This window comes from Candidozyma haemuli, assembly GCF_002926055.2.
Source record: "Candidozyma haemuli strain B11899 chromosome Unknown B_2014730914, whole genome shotgun sequence".
NCBI lineage: Eukaryota > Fungi > Ascomycota > Pichiomycetes > Serinales > Metschnikowiaceae > Candidozyma > Candidozyma haemuli.
The window spans coordinates 1,378,314-1,398,264 of NW_020289902.1; the positions used below are offsets into that span (position 1 = coordinate 1,378,314).

The following is a 19,951-nucleotide window of genomic DNA, read 5'->3' on the forward strand; positions in this document are numbered from 1 at the left end:
GCAGTCAGCAACAATCTCGATTCCTCATCGAAGGCGCCAGCCTTTCGATGAGAATTGAAGTTTTAGAAATACATCTTGGAGATATAGCTCAGAGATGAGAGACACCTCAACGGAATAATAGGATTTTGTATTGTCTCAACGGAATAACAGGATTTCTCATCGCAGCGTTGCCATCCAGTGCCACTGCCTCTGCCTCTGACTTGACGCACCCCAACGCTTCGGTGCCAAAATATTCAGTTCCGATCGCCATGTGGCTTTCGATGATGGCAACACCGTTTGCCAGCGTTTTTCCAGGACTTCCAGGGTTTTCATGTTTTTTTGGGGATTCAGGGGGTTTGGGAATCATGAGATAAACGTTAGTTGCTGGATTTTTTCTATTGTTTATTGGTGCTGACTTGTTGTGGTACATCTTCTGTGGGCCCTGTCACTTCCCCAGATCTCATTGTGTAGGTGCCTCTTTTTTCTAACATTGTAGACACCTCTAATAATATCGCTAATTGGGAAACTACTGAAACGTATTCATGCAACTGGTCTCGCCTAATTAATATTTGTCCGGGTTTGTTAGGCTGAAATTCTTGGTTCCTTCGCTGGTGATAATACTGGGTATGAGCCATGGAATGCATCTCCAATAGGCAGAATTAGTGGGTTGATTGTGTATCTGGTTGGGAATAGGGGTACAGAATGACGTGGAAGGCTGGGGAAGTGGCTTCCAAGCATAGAATTTGGTAAGTTGGAGCTGTAAAGATGGTGTCATTTTATGTATGGCAAGGTTGAAGTGTCGGTTGGACCTAATTGGGTAATTAGACTTTTGAATATGGGGCAACGGTTATGAGTTTGTGGAGACAAGCTGGTCGAGTATTCATGGGGGCTTATCAAGGTCATGAAGCCTCGAGGCTCCTCGTGTCCATCGACATCCCATCACCTACAGATATATCTAGTAAAACGTGAATATGCTATTTGTAACTTTTAAATCATGATAAGGGGAGTATTGTACCCCTGTGTTCGTCTATGCATCATAGGGTCCATGGTGCTTCTAGGTAAACTGTAATGTATGAATATTTTGTTGTACCGGATCAGTACTTTCTTGTATCTTTCACTCTGCTTTGAGTACTTCTTCCTCCTTTACACTGTCTGATTCTCCCATGTATTGCGTTCTGTACCGCTTCATGGCGTAAGCATGGGCACGCCAGGCTGGTACTTCAAACAAGTAATCAATGGCTTCCAACGGCACGCCTTTGGTCTCTGGGTACACGAAGTAGACCACCACAGGGAAGACAATGGAACAAGCAGCAAAAAGGAAGTAATAACCGTAGCCAATAGAGTCCAAGGCTTCACCAGTAAAGTGACCAAAGATGAATGCCCAGAACCAGTTCGAGGAGGCGTTCACAGCTTGAGCAACTGTACGGACAGACTGAGGAAAGATTTCGGAACAAATCACCCATGGCGTACCGTTCCATGTCAATCCGTAGAATACTGTCCAGATGTAAAGTAGAGCTTGCGCTGCCGTGCCTCCAGGCGTACTTCCCGTTTCTCCATCTTCAAGACGCCCAGCTGGGTTTTCAATTTTAACGTATGCTCCAATGTACCACATACAGACGGTGCACGGTAGACAGATCCAAATAAGACATGCTCTTCTTCCAAACTTGTCGACCAAAAAGAAGATCCAGAAAAGCGAAGCGGCAGCTTTAAGTACACCGAAAATACCCGTGGATAGAAGCGTAGCATTCGAGCCATTCACACCAATCAGCTTAAAGATTGTGGGTGAGTAGTATGTGACAGCGTTGATACCAAACCCGTTTTGCATCATAAACAAGGCAGTACTAAGCACAAGACGGTAGACCAAGTGTTTCTTTGTGAACATAGCTTTCAAAGGAGCAAAGAAGCCACGACCAGTCACTGCAAAGTTCTCCTCGATCGATGTACAGATAGTGTTCAACTCATAAACGGAGTATGGGTGGTCAGGCAGAAGACCACGCAAAAAGGCCAAGTTCTTCTGTGCCTGGTCGATTTTTCCCCTGGAAATAAGAAACCGGGGAGATTCAGGAAGAATAATAGTAAGGCCCCAGAAGAGTCCCGAAGGCACGAGCTGGATAGCGAAAGGAATGAGCCATTGTTTGGTAGAAGGTTCAAGGTTCTCTAGCACACCATAGTTGATCCAGTAGCCGATCATGCCGCCCACCTGCCATGATATTTCCCAGCATCCCACGAGTTTACCTCTAATAGCCGCTGGCGAAATCTCAGAAACATAAATTGGAGCAAGCCCCGAGCAACCTCCAATGCCGAGTCCGGTAAGCACTCTACCAGCATAAATAGCACCCAAGCCTCTGTCCAGATTAGAAATCAACGAAATGGCAGCCCCAAACGTTAGAAGAAATCCCAGTAGGAAAAGCCCAATACGTCTTCCTAGAAGTTCACCCACTGGATAAAAAAACAAGCACCCAAAGTAAGCACCTGCCTGAAACACAGACACCACTATAGAAGAAATGTTATTCTGTTCAGCATGCAGCATTTCGTTCAAACCAAACTCATCTTTAAACGATTCAAGCGACACCGTTCCGCCAATAAACCCAGCATCGTAGCCAATAATCGTAGCTGCCGACGCAGCAGTCACCGCTAGAAGCACCAACTTATAGTTATAAATCTCATTCGGAATCGGAGGCGCCAGCGCTTTTTCAGGTTCCGGCGACGGCGTGGGCGGCCACGACTGGCGAACCTCGACCGATTCAGAATCCTTTTCTTTCATGTTTCTGCCAGCCATGTGGGGTTGACTCTAGTGCTGTAGAAGGTTTTATAAATTTTCACCTCTTTACAGCCTTGTGCATCTCCTGCACTGGTGTGGAGAAACCGTTACCGGACAAAAAGAGGGGCCGGTAACGGCAACGTAGGGAAGCTATTGATTTAAAAAAGAAGGGTGGATTCTACGATTTTCCAGCATTTTCCATGTTTTCCTGGTCTTTACCAACCGGTGGTTGACATCTTCAGTCCATCTGTCACTGCGTTAGTGTCGCTTTTTTCGCTGCACTTGTCTCAATAAGCAGCCATTGTGAGCGCATCTGCGGCTGGAAGCGAGAGTCTAAAGATGGAAGAAGGAAAAGGGAAAGGGGAGGGAATAGAGAGAAGAGAAAGAGGATGATATTTTGGTTTCATAGGTTCAGTGGATATCCCGTTTATATCACATTTTTGGGGTTCATCGATCGACATCTTTCACGGAATGTTTCTCGTTGACACGGTCCAGCAGTGCACAAAGGCTTGGCTTAGCTTGGCTGCGCTGGGTAGCATTGACTCATACTTAGGGAGAAGGAGTGAGGTATGCTAGGGGAATGGATGAAGGGTTGGTTGAGCGAAATGGGTATGAAGTTGGGGAAATGGTTGCCTATCCTCATAGATGCTTCTTTTTGTGATTTGGATTTTGACAGTGGTTTCGTTGTTTGGTGGGGCCAGACTGGTGGGTTTACTATGGTAATGGCTTTTCGCAGCCAGTATGGATAAGTGGTGGGATCGCTATGATAGGGTGCGTATGGGTTTTGTGGTAGCTGAGAAGATATGTAGTGTTTTAAGGGTACGAGGATGACTGTGGTAGGGCTATTGGTGGCTTCATGGTTAGTGGGAGGTCATTTGGGTGTGCTATTTATGTTAGTCCACCGGGTGAAACTACACTATTGTGAAGCTACACTTTTACCTCCGATAGCGCTGGTATAAACATCTTATTAGGTTTTCCTTTCCGGAAAGTATGGTCTTATATTCTTTATCTCTTTAGGCATAGGCTGAGCACTTTGCACCTTTCCTTGCCTCGGCCATTTGTGTAAATCTCCGAGACCTCCGAAGACTACCTAGTTTTACCTTATCACCTAACTACTGGAGTCTCGAGCCTTTAAAAGCTTTTTTCAAAGAGTCCCTTTAGTTTAGGTATGCATTACTTGGGGTAATTGCATATCCAGATGGCTCTGTCAGTACAACAAGGATATCATACTACTTCTTGAGGAAAGTCGCCAATGTACTCCATTAAAGCCTAAAATTTACTTTTCTCTTGACAAATAAAAATTAAACCAAATAGTTAGTTTTATTTTGTTCTCTTCATTTAGCCTTCGTTCCTTCCCTCATAGCAGCATGCGATTAGGTATTATTGGACCATCACATACCAAAACCACCACAAAACAATAAGCGATCACCAATCTATTTAGTATACTTCTAACTGGTTTATTGGCTTATTACTATCAGTTTAATTATTATTAATTCTTAAAATCATTTCCATATCCCGGCTCCACCATCTCTACCCATCACACCCGAACACCCTACATAGACATCGCAGTATAGGCTTCTACCTTTCACTATGGACTCTTTGGCAGGATATACGTCAGACGAAGAGCCAGAAACCGAAGAAACCCAATACCCTCTGGAACAGGAACAGGAACTTCCAGCATTCGATAACTTCGTCCTGTACTCCGAGAACTATTCCATGAAGCGCAAGAACCTCTTTTCATCTTTCGTGTATCTTCCCTGGAAACCAGAGATACGAACCAGGAAGTTGGTCCAGCAATGGTACGATGAAACGATGCAAAAACTATATAAGGAGATTCCTGGCTTGAAAGGCAGGTATAACTTCTATTCGACCATGCAGAATAAAGTCGAGTTGTTTGGACGGTTTGGCCTTACACAGAAGTCACAAGTGAACATTCCACATGTTACGTTGTTTCCAAACATATACGGTGACGCTCCCACATTGAAGCAGCTTGGTAAGCTTCTACGGAAAGAATTGAGAAATGTCGAGCCTCCTAGTCAATTGGTAGCTTCGCTGAACCTGTCGGTTGATGCTATATTGAGTAATCCAAAGAAGAAGATATCTCTTCGGCTAGAAGCAGAGCCCTTGACTTTTCTTAGCTCAAGAACAGATAACGTTTTTATAGTCGTTAAGGTCGTCAGTGACGTTGATGGCCAGCCGCTGCCGGAAAAGGTATACCTACGAAGCTTGATGCGGACCATTCAGGAACAGGTTGAGTCTCTAGGGCTTGAATATTCCTGGGCGACGTTGGGCGATAACGTGGCGTACCATGAAGACGGCTTACCTGAAATGGTATATCATGCAACGATAGCTATGGGCGAGTTGAAGGTTTTTGATAAAGCCATGGATTCTGCGGATTTGAAGGCGGTAAAGAAAGTGATCAGTTCTAGCAGTTTCAACGGGAGACTAACGTTTGAAGCCGATACTATCGTGAACCGTTCTAACGCTAAGATTCTTAACGAGTACACTATCTGGCAGAATAACAGTTAAGAAATCACACGCTTAGCTTGGGTATGGTGTCGTTGTTTGCATAATTTATTAGATCATTGTACATAGATGAGTTCATGATGTGGAGCTAGACGTTCCATGGATCCCTCATTGCCTGAAATAGAGTAGAATAAGAAACTACAACCCATTCCACTTGCCTACCATGGACTCCAAAAAAGCTACAGATACTACCTTTCTTCCCTCGGTGGAGATCTAGGCGGTTTCCCGAACAGTCCACATCCATTGTACTCCCCTCTGAACCATTCCAACTCTTGGCCCACCAATAATTTCTCTCTGATTACCATTTACAATTGACGCCACGTCTTTTTTTTTTTTTTTTACCTTTTCAAGTCACTCCCTCCATCTCTTCAACTTTCCTAGACTACTTCCAAATGGCTGCGAAAAAACAAGTGTCCAAAATAACCATAAACACCATCCAGCCAACCCACCAACACTCCCTCAAAAACCCCCAAAATCATCCCTAAAAAATACAAACCCTTACATAAAACCCAGCCATCACTGGCTGTTTCTTTTTCACCCACTTTTTTTTTCCTTGCTTCCACAAAAACACTACATTTTTCACCGCCATCTCTTCCACCTCTTTTGTGCACTGTTCCTGGTGCCTGCCAGACCCTGCGAGCTCAACAGAACCCACCACATTTCCACGAAAATTCAACAAAAACCACACTTTTTTCCCGTAATCTCTTAAACTGCACTCAAAACTTATCTCATCTCATCTCTCCAATTTTCCTTCCTGACTTTCATAGCGGCGCCGATTCGGCAGCGCCAAGAGCAGCAGGTCGCTAAACGAAAATGGATGGTGAGTCTCCTGCAGCCACGGCAGTTGAACCGCACCAGCCGAAGTGAGGTTTCCAACCACCTGTTTCCTCCAGTTTCAAGTGCCAATGTTCAAAAAGAAGGATAAGGAGTCGAAGAGGCAGCTCATCGATATTGTTAATAATCGGAACAACTTGAACAGATGTGGCGAGTGTGCGGCGGAGTATCCTACGTGGGCATCGTGGAACCTTGGCGTGTTGCTCTGTGGAAGATGTGCTAATGTTCATAAGAAGGTGCTTGCAGGTGATGGGCCTCTGGGGAGACCTATTTCGAGGGTGAAATCACTTACGTTGGAGCTGTGGTCGGACGAGCAGATCGAGCACTTGAGGCGCATCGGTAATAAGAAGGCTAGGAATAAGTGGAATCCAAAGAGAGTTCCATTTCCGCATGCTGATGACGATGAGGAGGGTCCTGTGGAAGGCTACTTGAGAGATAAGTACATTCTCGGTCGTTTCCGTGATGATAACATTGAAGGTGACGATTATGATGCCCGCAGCGCTCGTTACTCTGATCATAGCGGTCCTCTGACCCCAGCTGGCAGAAGATCTCGTCTGTCTACGGTCAACAGCAACAGAAGACCCCTCCCACGCTTGTCACACAGAAAGCTTACCAACTATGAGCAGTCGCTATACCCAACGCAGTTGCGCCAACTTGTCAGTATGGGCTATTCAGATAAAGACCTCGCGTTGGAGAGTTTGATCTTGGCTAACGGTGATACCGAGCTGGCTCTAGATATCTTGGAAAACGATACAAAGGTCAATCCAAGCAAAGCTGAGATTCCTCCTGATTTGCCAAGAAGACCACGTCCTTCTACGGCCTCGAGCGCTGTAGGCAGCGCCAATGGCTCGTACACTGCTCCCACAAGCCAGCCTTCGAGCACTGGTGCCACGGCAGAATGGTGGAATGGCCAACAAGGTTTACAGGTTCAACAAACGGCGCAAGCGCAACAACCTCAGATTTATCAATACACTGACCCAGTCACCGGTCAAGTCTCGTATGTCGACGAGCAAGGTAACCAGTACTTGGACCCTAACAACCCTCAGCACCAGCAGATGCTTATGCAACAATCAAACCCACAACTTGCAGCACAACAGACGGCAAAGCAGAATATCATGTCGCTCTACGGACAGCCCACAGGCCAACAACAGACACAGCAGACGGGCCAGCCTCAACAGGCGCAGCCCTCAGGATTTCAAACGGGACAGCAGACGCAAGGACAAGGACAATTCAACCAGTTTGGCCAGGCTAATCAGTTTGGCCAGGCTACGGGTATGCCACAGCAGCCCACCCAGGCAATGTACGGACAACCTCAACAGGGCTTTTTCGGTGCACAGCCTAATTACCAGTACGGTCAACCCCAGTACTTTGGATAAGCAAACTTGGTGCATATAGCTTATAAACGGTACGACTCAAGTAAAAATGTTTTAGTAATGAATAAAATAGAAACGACAAGAACTATAGAAAGTAGAAAAAACAAAAAATAATGCCTTCAGCCAGATTCGAACTGACGATCTCCTCATTACTAGTGAGGTGCCTTACCAACTTGGCCATAAAGGCGTAACTTGAAAAATTGGGTGCTTCTAACAATCTGTTGCATCAGCTCAAATGCCGAATTTAAATGTCATTTAATTGAAATTGGACTTTTCAGGAATAAGCTATACTAAATAACGAACATTTTCCCCAAATATGGGGCAAATTGGCTCAGTATTCCACGAGTTAGAGCATATAAGAGAAAAAGCGTTACTGAAGTCAAAAGAATGCCATTTTCATTAAATATTGTGGAATTAAATGTCTAGGCTCCTAAATTAATGATAGATAGAATAATTAGCACGATAGTTGATAGTCTTGATTCTTCTCTTGTCCTAAATTTCGAGACAACTAAGACAACCTTTTTGGAAACTAATCATCGTCCTTTAGTATTATACCTTCTCAGAGTCAGTAGTCAACGGTATATTTGAGTACACTTAATGAGGTTATGGATTTCCACAAGATTGAGATCTTATTGCATTTGCTGTTTCGTACTTTTCTTTGGTGGTTTGACAACCATTGCCTCCTTTCTCTTGGTACTGGAAATGGCCCTACGTAGGACGGGTTCCGTACGCCTGCTCGGGCCCCTCAGACACAGAAACTGTAGGCGAATGGTAATTGGTACATGTGTTTTGCAAGGCTTATTATTGTCGTTCAGGATCATTAAGCTAGCTATACATGGCCTGGGAACTGGGTACACTGAACACTAGGCATTGTCAATTCTAGTAAACACTGGTTTTTATGGTAATGCTGAAGTTAATGAAAGCGTAATATATTGATAGTGAAGTTCTAAATTTAAGTCATATAAAGTATTTAGGCCAACATAAGTTCGTAGATTGTAACATGCATATTCAATGTACTTTCAGAACGATGGTTCAGATGCCTCACCTCCCAAGTGAAACACACTCACCACACAAACATCTTCATAAACGCCCCTTGAACCCCACAATTACCGCCAATAAACTCCCAATCAACAAATAAGTCAGACCAGCCATTCAATGACATTTCCTTTTTGGGAGTCCATGACTTGACAGTGGCACCACCAACCCCATTCGCATAAGCTTTACTGCCCGTCCACAACTCTAAACCGCAACAACAAAGACAATGAAGACCCAAATAGCACCTCTGCCTTTTATTGTCTTACTTCCTCTGCTATTTTTTTTTTTTTCTTTTTTATTATCCACCCCGTATTGGTCTGTCAGACCACTATCCATTTTGCAGCCATCCAGTCAACCTGCATATATCTAGAAGATTCTAGCACTATCTCGCATCCTCTTTACTCTTCCTTGCATCTCGCCCTCGCCTATATAAGTAGCGTATTTCCCCTTGGTTGCTCCACATCCAAATAATTGTCTACCAAGAATTATGGACGAAACTCAGTTCACAGAGAACGCCTTGCAAATCATCAAGAAGGCCACTGAGCTTGCCAAGGAGGGTTCCCACTCACAAGTGGTGCCGTTGCACTTTTTGGCAGCCATGGTTCCTACCGATGAGGAAGGCTCTACTTTATACCTTAAGACGCTTATCCAGAAAGGCCGTTACGAATGGCCGGATTTCGAGAGAATTGTCAATAGGCATCTTGTGAGATTGCCTTCGCAGAACCCACCTCCAGATGAGGTGAGGTTGAGTTATGCTGCTGGACAGATGCTCACCAACGCTACCAAGATCAAGGCTGAACAGAAGGACTCTTATGTCGCTCAGGACCATCTCTTGTTGGCACTTTTGAAGGACAGCAGCATAATTGATATCTTTAAGGAGGCTCAGATCAATGTTGATACCATTAAGACCCAGGCCTTGGAGTTGAGAGGAAACCAGAGAATCGACTCCAGACAAGCTGACTCTTCTGGAAAGTTTGAGTTTTTGAGCAAATACTGTGAAGACTTGACTGAGAAGGCTCGTGAGGGTAAGATTGACCCTGTCATTGGCCGTGAAGAGGAGATCAGAAGGGTCATTAGAGTGTTGGCCAGAAGAACCAAGTCTAACTCGGTTTTGATTGGTGAGGCTGGTGTTGGTAAGACTTCCATTGTGGAGGGTGTTGCTCAGAGAATTATTGATGGTGACATCCCAAGCATTTTGGCCAACTCCAGGCTTTTTGCTCTTGACCTTGGTGCCTTGACTGCTGGTGCCAAGTACAAGGGTGAGTTCGAAGAGAGAATCAAGGGTGTCTTGAAGGATATCGAAGACTCCAAGGACATGATTATTCTCTTTATTGATGAAATTCATATGTTGATGGGTGACGGTAAGTCTGACGCTGCTAACTTGCTTAAGCCCATGTTGGCCAGAGGTGCTTTGCACTGTATTGGTGCCACTACTTTCGCTGAATACAGAAAGCATATTTCCAAGGATGGTGCATTCGAGAGAAGATTCCAGAAGATCGATGTGCCAGCAACAACTATTCCAGAGACCGTTGCCATCTTGAGAGGTTTACAGCCAAGATACGAAATCCATCATGGTGTCCGTATTTTGGACTCTTCTTTGGTCTCTGCTGCTCAATTGGCTTCTAGATACTTGACCTACAGAAGCTTGCCTGATTCTGCTGTTGATTTGATTGACGAGACGGCTGCTACTGTGGCTGTTCAACGTGATTCCAAGCCAGAAGAATTGGACAACTTGGAGAGAGAGTTGAACTTGATTGAGGTCGAGATCAATGCTCTCGAAAGAGACAAGGATGCCGACTCTGAGTCTGTTGATCGTCTTGAACAGGCCAAGAGAAGAAAGGCTGAATTGCAAGAACGTCTCATTCCTTTGCAGGAGAGATTCAACGAGGAGCGTAAGGGCCATGACGAATTGATTACCCTTAAGAGAAAGTTGGACGAGTTGGAAATTAAGGCACAAGATGCTGAAAGAAGACATGACAATGCATCTGCCGCTGACTTGAGATACTTTGCCATCCCTGACGTCAAGAAACAAATCGAAGTCATGGAGGTCAAGGTTGCTGAGGAGGAAAGTTCTCACTCCATGTTGAACAATGTTGTCGGCCCAGACAGCGTTGCAGAGACCGCCGCCAGATTGACCGGTATCCCTGTCACCAAGTTGACGCAAGCCGAAAATGCTAAGTTGATCAACATGGAGAAGGTCTTGTCCTCTGAAGTTGTTGGTCAAAGCGAAGCTATCAAGGCTGTTTCCAATGCCGTCAGATTGACCAGATCGGGTTTGGCTAATCCTAACCAGCCTGCCTCTTTCTTGTTCCTCGGTTTGTCCGGTTCTGGTAAGACAGAATTGGCCAAGAAGGTTGCTGGTTTCCTTTTCGCTGACGAAAGGGCTATGATCAGAATTGACTGTTCTGAATTGGGTGACAAGTGGTCTGCTTCTAAGTTGCTCGGTGCCGCCCCAGGTTACGTTGGTTATGAAGAAGGTGGTATCCTTACGGAAGCAGTGTTGAGAAAGCCATACTCTGTCATCTTGTTTGACGAAGTTGAGAAGGCAGCACCTGAAGTTTTGACCGTCTTGTTGCAGATTCTTGATGACGGTAGAGTCACCTCCTCGCAAGGTAAGGTGATCAACTGTTCTAACGCCATAATTATCATGACATCTAACTTGGGTGCTGAATACATCAACGCATCTAAGGGTTCCAAGGTTGACCCACAAACCAAGGAGTTGGTCATGACGTCTGTCAAGTCTCACTTCAGACCAGAGTTCCTTAACCGTATCTCTTCCATGGTGGTCTTCAACAGATTATCCAGAAAGGCCATCGCTAAGATTGTCAAGATCAGATTGGAAGAGGTGCAGAAGAGATTTGCTGCTAATGGTAAGTCGCTTGCTTTGGACGTTTCTGACGAAGCGTTGGAGTACTTGTGCTCTAACGGCTACTCTCCTGACTTGGGTGCCAGACCATTGAACCGTCTCATCCAAAGTGAAGTTTTGAACCGTTTGGCCATCTTATTGTTGAAGGGTCAGATCAGAGACAAGGAGACCGCTCGCGTTGTTCTTGGAAAGAAGGGCTTGGAAGTTGTGCCTAACCATGAAGCTGAAGACGAAGACATGGCTGACCCTGTCGAAGACTGGGAAGACAGCGAAGATTACGACGATATTGAGCCAGTTGAGCTCGACTAAGCATCGCATTAAGGATTGATTTTGGAGTTAATACAATAGAATACTAATAAATTAATGAAAGAGAGAATAGTGTAGATGGGTAGCTTAGCTACTATAAGAGAACGTATAGCATGTAGTAGAGTTATGATAAGTGTCTGAATGAAAAAGCCATATATCCAAAACATCGATATGCCTACCATAGCTAGCAAAATCTGAAGAAATACTCAAATAATTAAAGAACCTTCTTGAATCTATAGACTTACTTGAAATGCTTCTTTGCTGTAAGTGAAGTTTCGCAGCCATTATTCACAATATGCGGGCTGAATGCATCACCAGAAGCCCAATACACTTCAGCAATTAACCACAATTCACAATTTAACCGCTCATAGAACAAAACAAAAATAACCCATTAATCTGCCCAAACAGATAGTTTCTACTCATCCCACCTCCTTTCGGAAATATGAGTCATTATGAATCCAAAATGGTGGCAACTGATATGAACCTCGCACGACCGCAGGCTCATCACAACCACTGAGAAAAAAAAGTACCCTACTATATATATAAGGATACATACCCTAGCACTGAACCAAGGTTTTTCTCATACATCATGGCTAGCAGAACCCAATTTGAAAATTCGAACGAGGTGGGCGTCTTCTCCAAGTTGACCAATTCATACTGCCTTGTCGCCGTCGGCGGCTCAGAGAACTTCTACTCTGCCTTTGAGGCCGAGCTTGGAGATGTCGTCCCCATCGTCAGAACCACCATTGCCGGTACCCGTATTGTGGGCCGTATGACCGCTGGTAACAGACGTGGTCTCTTGGTGCCAACGCAAACGACCGACCAGGAGCTAATGCATTTGAGAAACTCGTTGCCAGACAGCGTCAAGATCCAGAGAGTCGAGGAGAGATTGTCTGCACTCGGCAATGTCATTTGCTGCAACGACTACGTTGCTCTTGTTCATCCAGATATCGAAAGAGAGACGGAAGAGTTGATCGCCGACGTGCTTGGCGTGGAGGTGTTCCGTCAGACCATCGCAGGTAATGTGTTGGTTGGCTCTTACTGTTCGTTATCTAACCAGGGTGGTCTCGTGCACCCACAAACCACCATCCAGGACCAGGAGGAGTTGTCTTCGCTTTTGCAGGTTCCTCTTGTGGCCGGTACTGTCAACAGAGGTTCATCTGTTGTCGGCGCCGGTATGGTTGTCAATGACTGGTTGGCTGTCGCTGGTTTGGATACCACGGCGCCCGAATTGTCTGTGGTGGAGTCTATCTTCAGGTTGCAGGACGCCCAGCCCGACGCTATTGCGGGTAACTTGAGAGATACGTTGATCGAGACATACACTTAAGGGGATTCATGAGGTTAGCATCTGGCATTGTACAATAGAGGCTTCGGCCACCACTAATATACCATCCGGGAATCACTTTGTAGAAGTTGTAGAGAGCTTTTCAATAGCATCTTCATTATTTCCTCTTCTCTACTTTAAGCCCCTGGTAAGCCTATCTGTGTAATCATCCAGTGGTAATTTTTCATGTGTAGCTGCTGCGAACCCCACAATTGTGCCGTGGTCCATCATCCAAGTCAACCAAACACGATACCGACATTTCAATCACACTACTGTACTCCCCAGCGCCCGCCCATCACAACCATCCAATTTTCATCCTCTTATCTTCCCTACAGCCCAAAATCACTGGCCCTCTCCAGCTATTCTAACCGCTTTCGGCAACTTGTCCTGCAGACCACGCCCTCTTCTTCCCTTCCCATATGCTTCCCTTCTCGCTTATATAGTGCTCCATACAGAACCCTCTGTTTATTTCAACATCCAACCACTAATTGTCCCACCACCAAATCATGGATTTCAGTGGTATTTCTAGAGGCTCCATCCGGGCCCGGGCCTACCAGAAGTTGGCCAAACTCTCTGTGGAAAACACCTCTGGTGTCACCAAAGAGAACTTCAATGTCTTGTTCACCTCCACGTCCCAGCCTACCCAGTTGTCTCTGGTGGCCATGTCTTTGAACGAGTTTGAGGTGTTGAGCGCTTTGTGTGACGCCGTGGACTCTTCTATGGCTAATAAGGACCAGGCTCATGTTTTGGAGGGCAAGTTCCATTTGTACTTGCTTGAATTGCCTCGCCAGAAGTTCTCGAGTGCTGTGTTTGAGAGGTTGGGTAAACAGGCTCCATGGCACGTTTTGGGGGAGAAGCTTGCTAAGGCGTTGCTGAAGTTGGCGTTTAAGTTTGATGGCGTTTTGCTTGATAAGGTGATTGAAACGTTCCAGATGTTTGTCAAGCGGTTTTTCGCTAACCATGATCTTGAGCTTTCTGACTACTTGACCTTGTTGGGTGTCATGAGTGGCCTTGTGAAGGGTGCTCTGTTGCTTTCTGCTTCTCCTCAGGCGTTTAAGATTTTCCTCCAGTTGGACGTTTGTATTGACAATTTCGATTTCTTGAACGATGTCGAGTCGTACATTTCCACTGCCTACTCGTATGGGGACCTTAGAAAGTTCCTTGACCACCATGGCGTGGGTGAATTCTCGCCTATTTTGTTTGTGGAGCGTTTGAGTTTCTTGATGAGTGCCATTGCCAACTCAATTCTCGGTTTGGACAAGTCTACCACCTTGTTGGACTCCTTGTTGGCTAGAGCTGCTGCTGACCTGGAGGAAGATTACGACCCATTGGCCGATCGCTCGAGACTTTCCAACGGTACTGCCTTGAAGAACATCCCTAACGGTACTATCCGTTCTTTTGCTAGCAGCGAGGAGGTCTTTTCGTTGAACGAAGACTCCCCTGCTGGTCCTTTGACTGCTGAGCAGATGGACTTCCTTGCTCAGCTTGCCCAGCTTGCTCTTGCTAAGATCAAGTTCTTGGACCGTGGTGAGTCGTACATTGTGTACTCTACCTACAACCGTTTGGAGCTTGGTTACCTTGCCAAGAGCAGCTTCTTGCTGATTATTGGTTGTGGTGCTTACAACAAGCTTGTGGACGTCGAAACTGCTACGAAGATCTTCCACAGCTCTGTCAGTATCTACGATGTTATGTTGGACCGTAACCTCGGTGCTTCAGTGATCCAATTGGGTTCCTTGCTTACTTTCTTGGACCCATCTGTTGGTTCTTCTTTGACCAGATCGTTCACCTCCTTGGTTGCCAACCCCAACTTTGACTCTCAAAGCTGTCAAGTTGCCTCTAAGAGTGTCGGTGTGGCCAGTAAGGTTCTTTCCCAGGATGCTGTCGTTACCACCATTTATGCCTTGACTAACTTGTTGTTCGTGGGTAATGATGGTTTGCAATTGCAGTATCGTGCTAGAAGAAACACTGGTCTTAGAGGCGCTTCTACCGCTGATTCTTCTGGTAACCAACATGAGAACAGCGCCACTCGTCTCATCTCCCGTAACAGCGTGCTGAAGAGAGTTTCTTCTACCGCTACCAAGGAGAGCTTCAACTTTACTGAAACGGAGTACAAGAAGGTTTGTGAACATGCCGTCATTGCTATTTCTGAGGTTGTTGCCGCTTGTGGAGACGAGAGTGTTAGTACTTTGGCTACTACCATTTTGTCCCAGAAGGCTTTGAAGTTGAACCACGTTACTGCTCCTTTGTTGCTCAAGGGTTTGGTGGCTACAGCTCCATACTTGCCTGAGAAGGAGTTCGTTATTTTGGTTAGATTGATCCACAAGTTGACCTTCGATGCCTACGACAACAAGAAGACTGAGCTTTTGGACATCCTCCAGGAGAATGCTTGTGACTTGTCCAGAATCCTCAAGCAAGAGAACCCATTGTACTTGGTCTATTTGTCTGAGCTTTTGACCGCTATTGTCAGTAAGGGTGACGTTCAGGTCTTGGACCATCACCGTTCTCACAACGAGATCAGTGCCATTGGTGACCAGATTTCTATCTACTTGAAGCCTTTGGCTGCTCTTTTGCCTGATGTGCACAAGGATGAAGCTCCTTTGACCATCAAAAACAACAAGATTGTGGACTTGTTCAGAAACATCTGGTTCAACATGGTGGTGCATGGCTACTCTGTCAACTCCACTCATGGTAAGACTTTTGCTACTGAGTTGGAGAAGATTGCCTACAACACTCCACCATTGGCTTCTGAGGTTTCTTGGGACAGAACCGAGACTTCTTTGGAATTAAACACTGTCTTGAAGCGTGGTTCCTCTAACCATAACGTGAAGGACCACAGACACATTGTTGGTGACGTCTTTGAGATTTCCAGAACTTTGTCTCACTCCAGGTTGATGTTCTTGGCGGCCGCTTTGTTTGTCGAGTCGCTTAGAGTGAAGACTGGTGACTGTCACACCATCTTGAAATACTACTCCGACCCTTCAATGAGAACAAGTGGAATTGACAAGTACATCGGGTCTGTTGCTTTCCATATCAACAAGGACTTTATTGAGTTGATCCACTGTGGTGCCGACAAGCAGTTCTCTGCCGACAACATTGCCGAACAGCTCACTCACATGTTGACTTTGTGCTGTTACGGACAAGAGGATTTGCAAGATGCTGCCATCAAGTGTTGCGACTTGCTCATTAACAAGGTTCCATCTTCCTTGTGTCACCACAGAAGTTTGTTCGCTTTGTTCGATGTGTTGACTCTCTTGTACGACAGTGTTATGGATGCTGAAATTAGCCAGTATGAGCCTACTTTCGCTTACACTGCTTACAAGACAGGTATCCAATTGAACTTACCTGACTCCTATGTGTGGAGACAGGCTACCTTCAAGAGACTTCATGAGAAGGCCAAGCACTGGACTACTTTGCTCTTGGCAAAGTGTTCCTTTGACACTAAGAGTTTGATTCAGTCTTATGTTTCGGACCCTGATGGACAACTGTCCAGACAAGGAATCCAGTTTGGTGTTTCTTTCGCTTTGGAGGCTGCCGGTAGCATTGGACCTACTGATCGTGAGTTGGTCCACCTTTCCCAGGCTAACCCTGCTGCCCTGACTTTGCTTCCTGGTCTTGTTGCTCAGTTGACATGGAGATCCAACTTTGTTTCTGACTTGATGAACAGAGTGCCTTTGCATACTCCTGAGGCTGCTGAGGAAGCTATTCGTGAATTAAGAATTCAGGTGAAGTCCTTGAAACACTTGATCAGCGATGAAGGTCAGCACGTCCCTAACAAGGATGTTCTTGACCTTATGAGTGAACTTGCTGGATTCTCTTTGATTCAGAACAGTAACTTGGCTGAGGCCATTCGTTACTTGGTTGAGATTCCATTTGTTATCTTTGAGTCAAGCATCATGAAGGGCGCCCTTGGAATCTGGGGTGCCGTCATGAAGGAGAAGCCAAATCTTTCCATTCTTGTTTTGTCTGAAATTACCAAGAGATGGGAGATGTCGATTAACATGAAGCAAGGTGTCTACTCTACTGAGTTTGACCTCGAGGATCCTGAGTTCGCTAAGATGGAGTATGCTCCAAGTAACTACAAGTATGCTTCGAAGAAGGCTACAGCTGTCAGCAAGACTTTCCAGCCACATTCTGAAATTATCAAGTTGCTTTCTTCCAACTTTGAGGCTACCTTGAACCAAAGTGACCATTTGTTGAAGCTTTTCACCAGGTTTGTCAAGACTGGTTTGCTGAATTTGAGATCTGCCAGTTTGCACCCCTTCGCTAGATACACCAGATTTGAGTTGATTAGATTCGCTTTCGATGTTTTGAACTACCACATCAAATTGAGATCCAGATCTGGACAACGTCTTACTGAATTGATCATCGATGGATCTTTGTCCTGGTTTGAAGGCAGAGCCGGTTTCCCATTCGGCTCTAACGTCTTGAAGATGAAGGCCGACTTTACCTTGTTGAAGGAGGTGACTAAGATGTTGAACAATGTTAACACTTTCCGCAGCAGCACTTTGGAACTGAAGAAGACTTTGTTAATGTTCTTCTTGGACGATGAGATCTCCAAGATCTCGGTTTGGTTGAACCCAGCTATGCCTAACGATACTAGAGGCACCTTCGCTACATCGCACTTGAGCGGTGAACATATTACTAAGGCTTACGAGATCAGTCCTCGTTTGGCTGTCAACTTGGCCAACCGTTACAAGCTTAGAAACTTGGACGAAATTTTGCAAAGCTTGATCACCAAGAACCCTGTGCCAGCACTTACTTGCCCAGATGCTGTTCAGTACTTCATTGGTATCAATGCTGGTTCGAGCATGCCAACACATTACTTGTTGTTCTGGGATGCTCTTGCTCCAATTGACGCTATTACTTTGTTCTTGCCTCCATTTGGTAAGAATCCTTACATTTTGCAGTACACTATGAGATCGCTTGAGCACCACGATGTGAACTTGACTTTCTTCTACGTTCCGCAAATTGTCCAGTCTCTTCGTTATGACGCTAAGGGTTATGTCAAGAGATTTATTGTTGAGACTGCCAGAGTTTCTCAATTGTTTGCTCACCAGATTATCTGGAATATGTTGGCTAACAGTTATAAGGATGAAGACGCAACTGAACCAGACTCTTTGAAGCCAGTTTTGGACGAATGTCAGAAGTTGATGTTGGACAGCTTGGACCAGGAAGACTTGGACTTCTACAAGAAGGAGTTTGGTTTCTTCAACGAGGTTACCTCCATTTCTGGTAAGTTGAAGCCATACATTAAGAAGTCTAAGGCTGAGAAGAAGGTGAAGATTGACGAGGAAATGGCTAAGATTGAAGTGCAGCCAGACGTTTACTTGCCAAGTAACCCTGACGGAGTGTTGGTTGATATCAACAGAAAGTCTGGTAAGCCATTGCAGTCGCATGCTAAGGCTCCATTCATGGCTACCTTCAAGATCAAGAAGGACGTTGATGATGTTGATGAGTACGGCAACACCGTCAAGGTGCCAATTGAGAAATGGCAGAGTGCTATTTTCAAGGTTGGTGACGATTGCAGACAAGATGTGTTGGCATTGCAGTTGATCTCTGTCTTCAGATCTATCTGGTTGGCAAGTGGTTTGGACCTTTACGTTTTCCCATACCGTGTTACCGCTACTGCTCCAGGTTGTGGTGTGATTGATGTGTTGCCAAACTCTACCAGTAGAGATATGCTTGGTAGAGAGGCTGTGAATGGCTTGTACCAGTACTACATCACCAAGTTTGGTCCAGAGACATCTATTGAGTTCCAGAGAGCCAGAAACAATTTGATCAGATCGTTGGCTGCCTACTCGATCATCTCGTACTTGCTCCAGTTCAAGGACAGACACAACGGTAACATCATGTACGACGACCAAGGACATGTGTTGCACATTGATTTCGGATTCTGCTTTGACATTGTGCCAGGTGGAGTGAAGTTCGAAGCTGCACCATTCAAGTTGACCAAGGAAATGGTGATGGTGCTTGGAGGAAACGACCAGACGCAAGCTTACAAGTGGTTCGAGGAACTCTGTATCAAGGGATACCTTGCATGTAGACCATACATGGAAACGATTGTGAGATGTGTGAATCCTATGTTGGAGAGTGGCTTGCCATGTTTCAAGGAGACCACGATCAAGAAGTTGAGGAAGAGATTCTCTCCAGGCAAGACGGAGAAGGAGGCGGCGCAGTTCTTCAAGGGCTTGATCAAGAAGTCGTACGAGAGTTTCTACACCACCGGTTACGATGAGTTCCAGCGTCTTACCAACGGTATTCCATACTAAGGACAATGAGTGAATAAATACGATCAATACAAGAGCGAGTGTTAGGTTGCGTCATAGTAGGAGGAGCTATTTTAAGCTATCGAAGATTGGGGCTAACGCATAACGATCTCGGGACGCCAGATCGGGAAACGAAGCACAAGGGAATTCCAGGGAAAGATTAAACGATAGTAGGGCCAGTAGTTGAAGGGTACCGTGTACCAGTAGCAAGAACCACCCAAGCCAACCCAAGCCAAGCACCGTCCAGGCCAAGTACCGTCCACAACAGTTCTTATGAGCAACATCCGGGAACAATCAAAATCATAGTCTAGTTGGTCTACACTGCCCCTGTGACAATGCTCTTAATCGAGGCTTGGAAGACATTAAACAAACGGTGTGTCAACCAGCCAGCAACAACACATTAGCCTAAAGAATCTTGGAAAGTGACTTCACCGTTGCAGCAGCAATATATTACCATTCAAATTTCAGATACCAGGTGGCCTTGCAGTAGCACAAAACCGAAGAACTTCTACAAACTGGCAATGGCTGCAAACGAGCACCAGCACCAGTACTACACAGCTACTGCAAGTGGGTGCAAAATTTGCCAAAGCCATGCAAAACACGATGTATCCAGGAACCCACCAACCACCAAAGCGTCCTAAAAATCGGGTCCCCCTGCCTTCCCAACGAAAATTACATGCC

General features: G+C 45.5%; 6 protein-coding genes and 1 non-coding gene across 7 annotated transcripts; 5 read left to right on the forward strand and 2 right to left on the reverse strand. All coding sequences in view use genetic code 12, as the record gives it.

Moving 5' to 3' along the window:
* Nucleotides 1–1,093: 1,093 nt before the first annotated feature.
* HGT16 (Hgt16p) lies at nt 1,094–2,758 on the reverse strand (the record flags this gene model as incomplete). The annotated part of the gene is made up of 1 exon (XM_025485144.1): nt 1,094–2,758. The coding sequence occupies one exon, from the start codon at nt 2,756–2,758 to the stop codon at nt 1,094–1,096; it is 1,665 nt and encodes a 554-aa protein (XP_025340075.1).
* A 1,572-nt stretch (nt 2,759–4,330) lies between these two features.
* On the forward strand, nt 4,331–5,269 carry CXQ85_001432 (uncharacterized protein; the record flags this gene model as incomplete). Its single annotated transcript, XM_025485145.1, has 1 exon — nt 4,331–5,269. One exon carries the CDS (start codon nt 4,331–4,333, stop codon nt 5,267–5,269), a length of 939 nt encoding a protein of 312 aa, XP_025340076.1.
* A 902-nt stretch (nt 5,270–6,171) lies between these two features.
* Nucleotides 6,172–7,476, forward strand: CXQ85_001433 (uncharacterized protein; the record flags this gene model as incomplete). The annotated part of the gene is made up of 1 exon (XM_025485146.1): nt 6,172–7,476. One exon carries the CDS (start codon nt 6,172–6,174, stop codon nt 7,474–7,476), a length of 1,305 nt encoding a protein of 434 aa, XP_025340077.1.
* Nucleotides 7,477–7,587: 111 nt separating this feature from the next.
* On the reverse strand, nt 7,588–7,660 carry CXQ85_001434. Its single transcript has one exon. It is a non-coding gene; the product is annotated as a tRNA-Thr (tRNA).
* A 1,335-nt stretch (nt 7,661–8,995) lies between these two features.
* HSP104 (chaperone ATPase) lies at nt 8,996–11,683 on the forward strand (the record flags this gene model as incomplete). The annotated part of the gene is made up of 1 exon (XM_025485147.1): nt 8,996–11,683. One exon carries the CDS (start codon nt 8,996–8,998, stop codon nt 11,681–11,683), a length of 2,688 nt encoding a protein of 895 aa, XP_025340078.1.
* A 586-nt stretch (nt 11,684–12,269) lies between these two features.
* CXQ85_001436 (translation initiation factor 6) lies at nt 12,270–13,007 on the forward strand (the record flags this gene model as incomplete). The annotated part of the gene is made up of 1 exon (XM_025485148.1): nt 12,270–13,007. One exon carries the CDS (start codon nt 12,270–12,272, stop codon nt 13,005–13,007), a length of 738 nt encoding a protein of 245 aa, XP_025340079.1.
* Nucleotides 13,008–13,510: 503 nt separating this feature from the next.
* On the forward strand, nt 13,511–19,273 carry STT4 (1-phosphatidylinositol 4-kinase; the record flags this gene model as incomplete). Its single annotated transcript, XM_025485149.1, has 1 exon — nt 13,511–19,273. The coding sequence occupies one exon, from the start codon at nt 13,511–13,513 to the stop codon at nt 19,271–19,273; it is 5,763 nt and encodes a 1,920-aa protein (XP_025340080.1).
* Nucleotides 19,274–19,951: the final 678 nt, after the last annotated feature.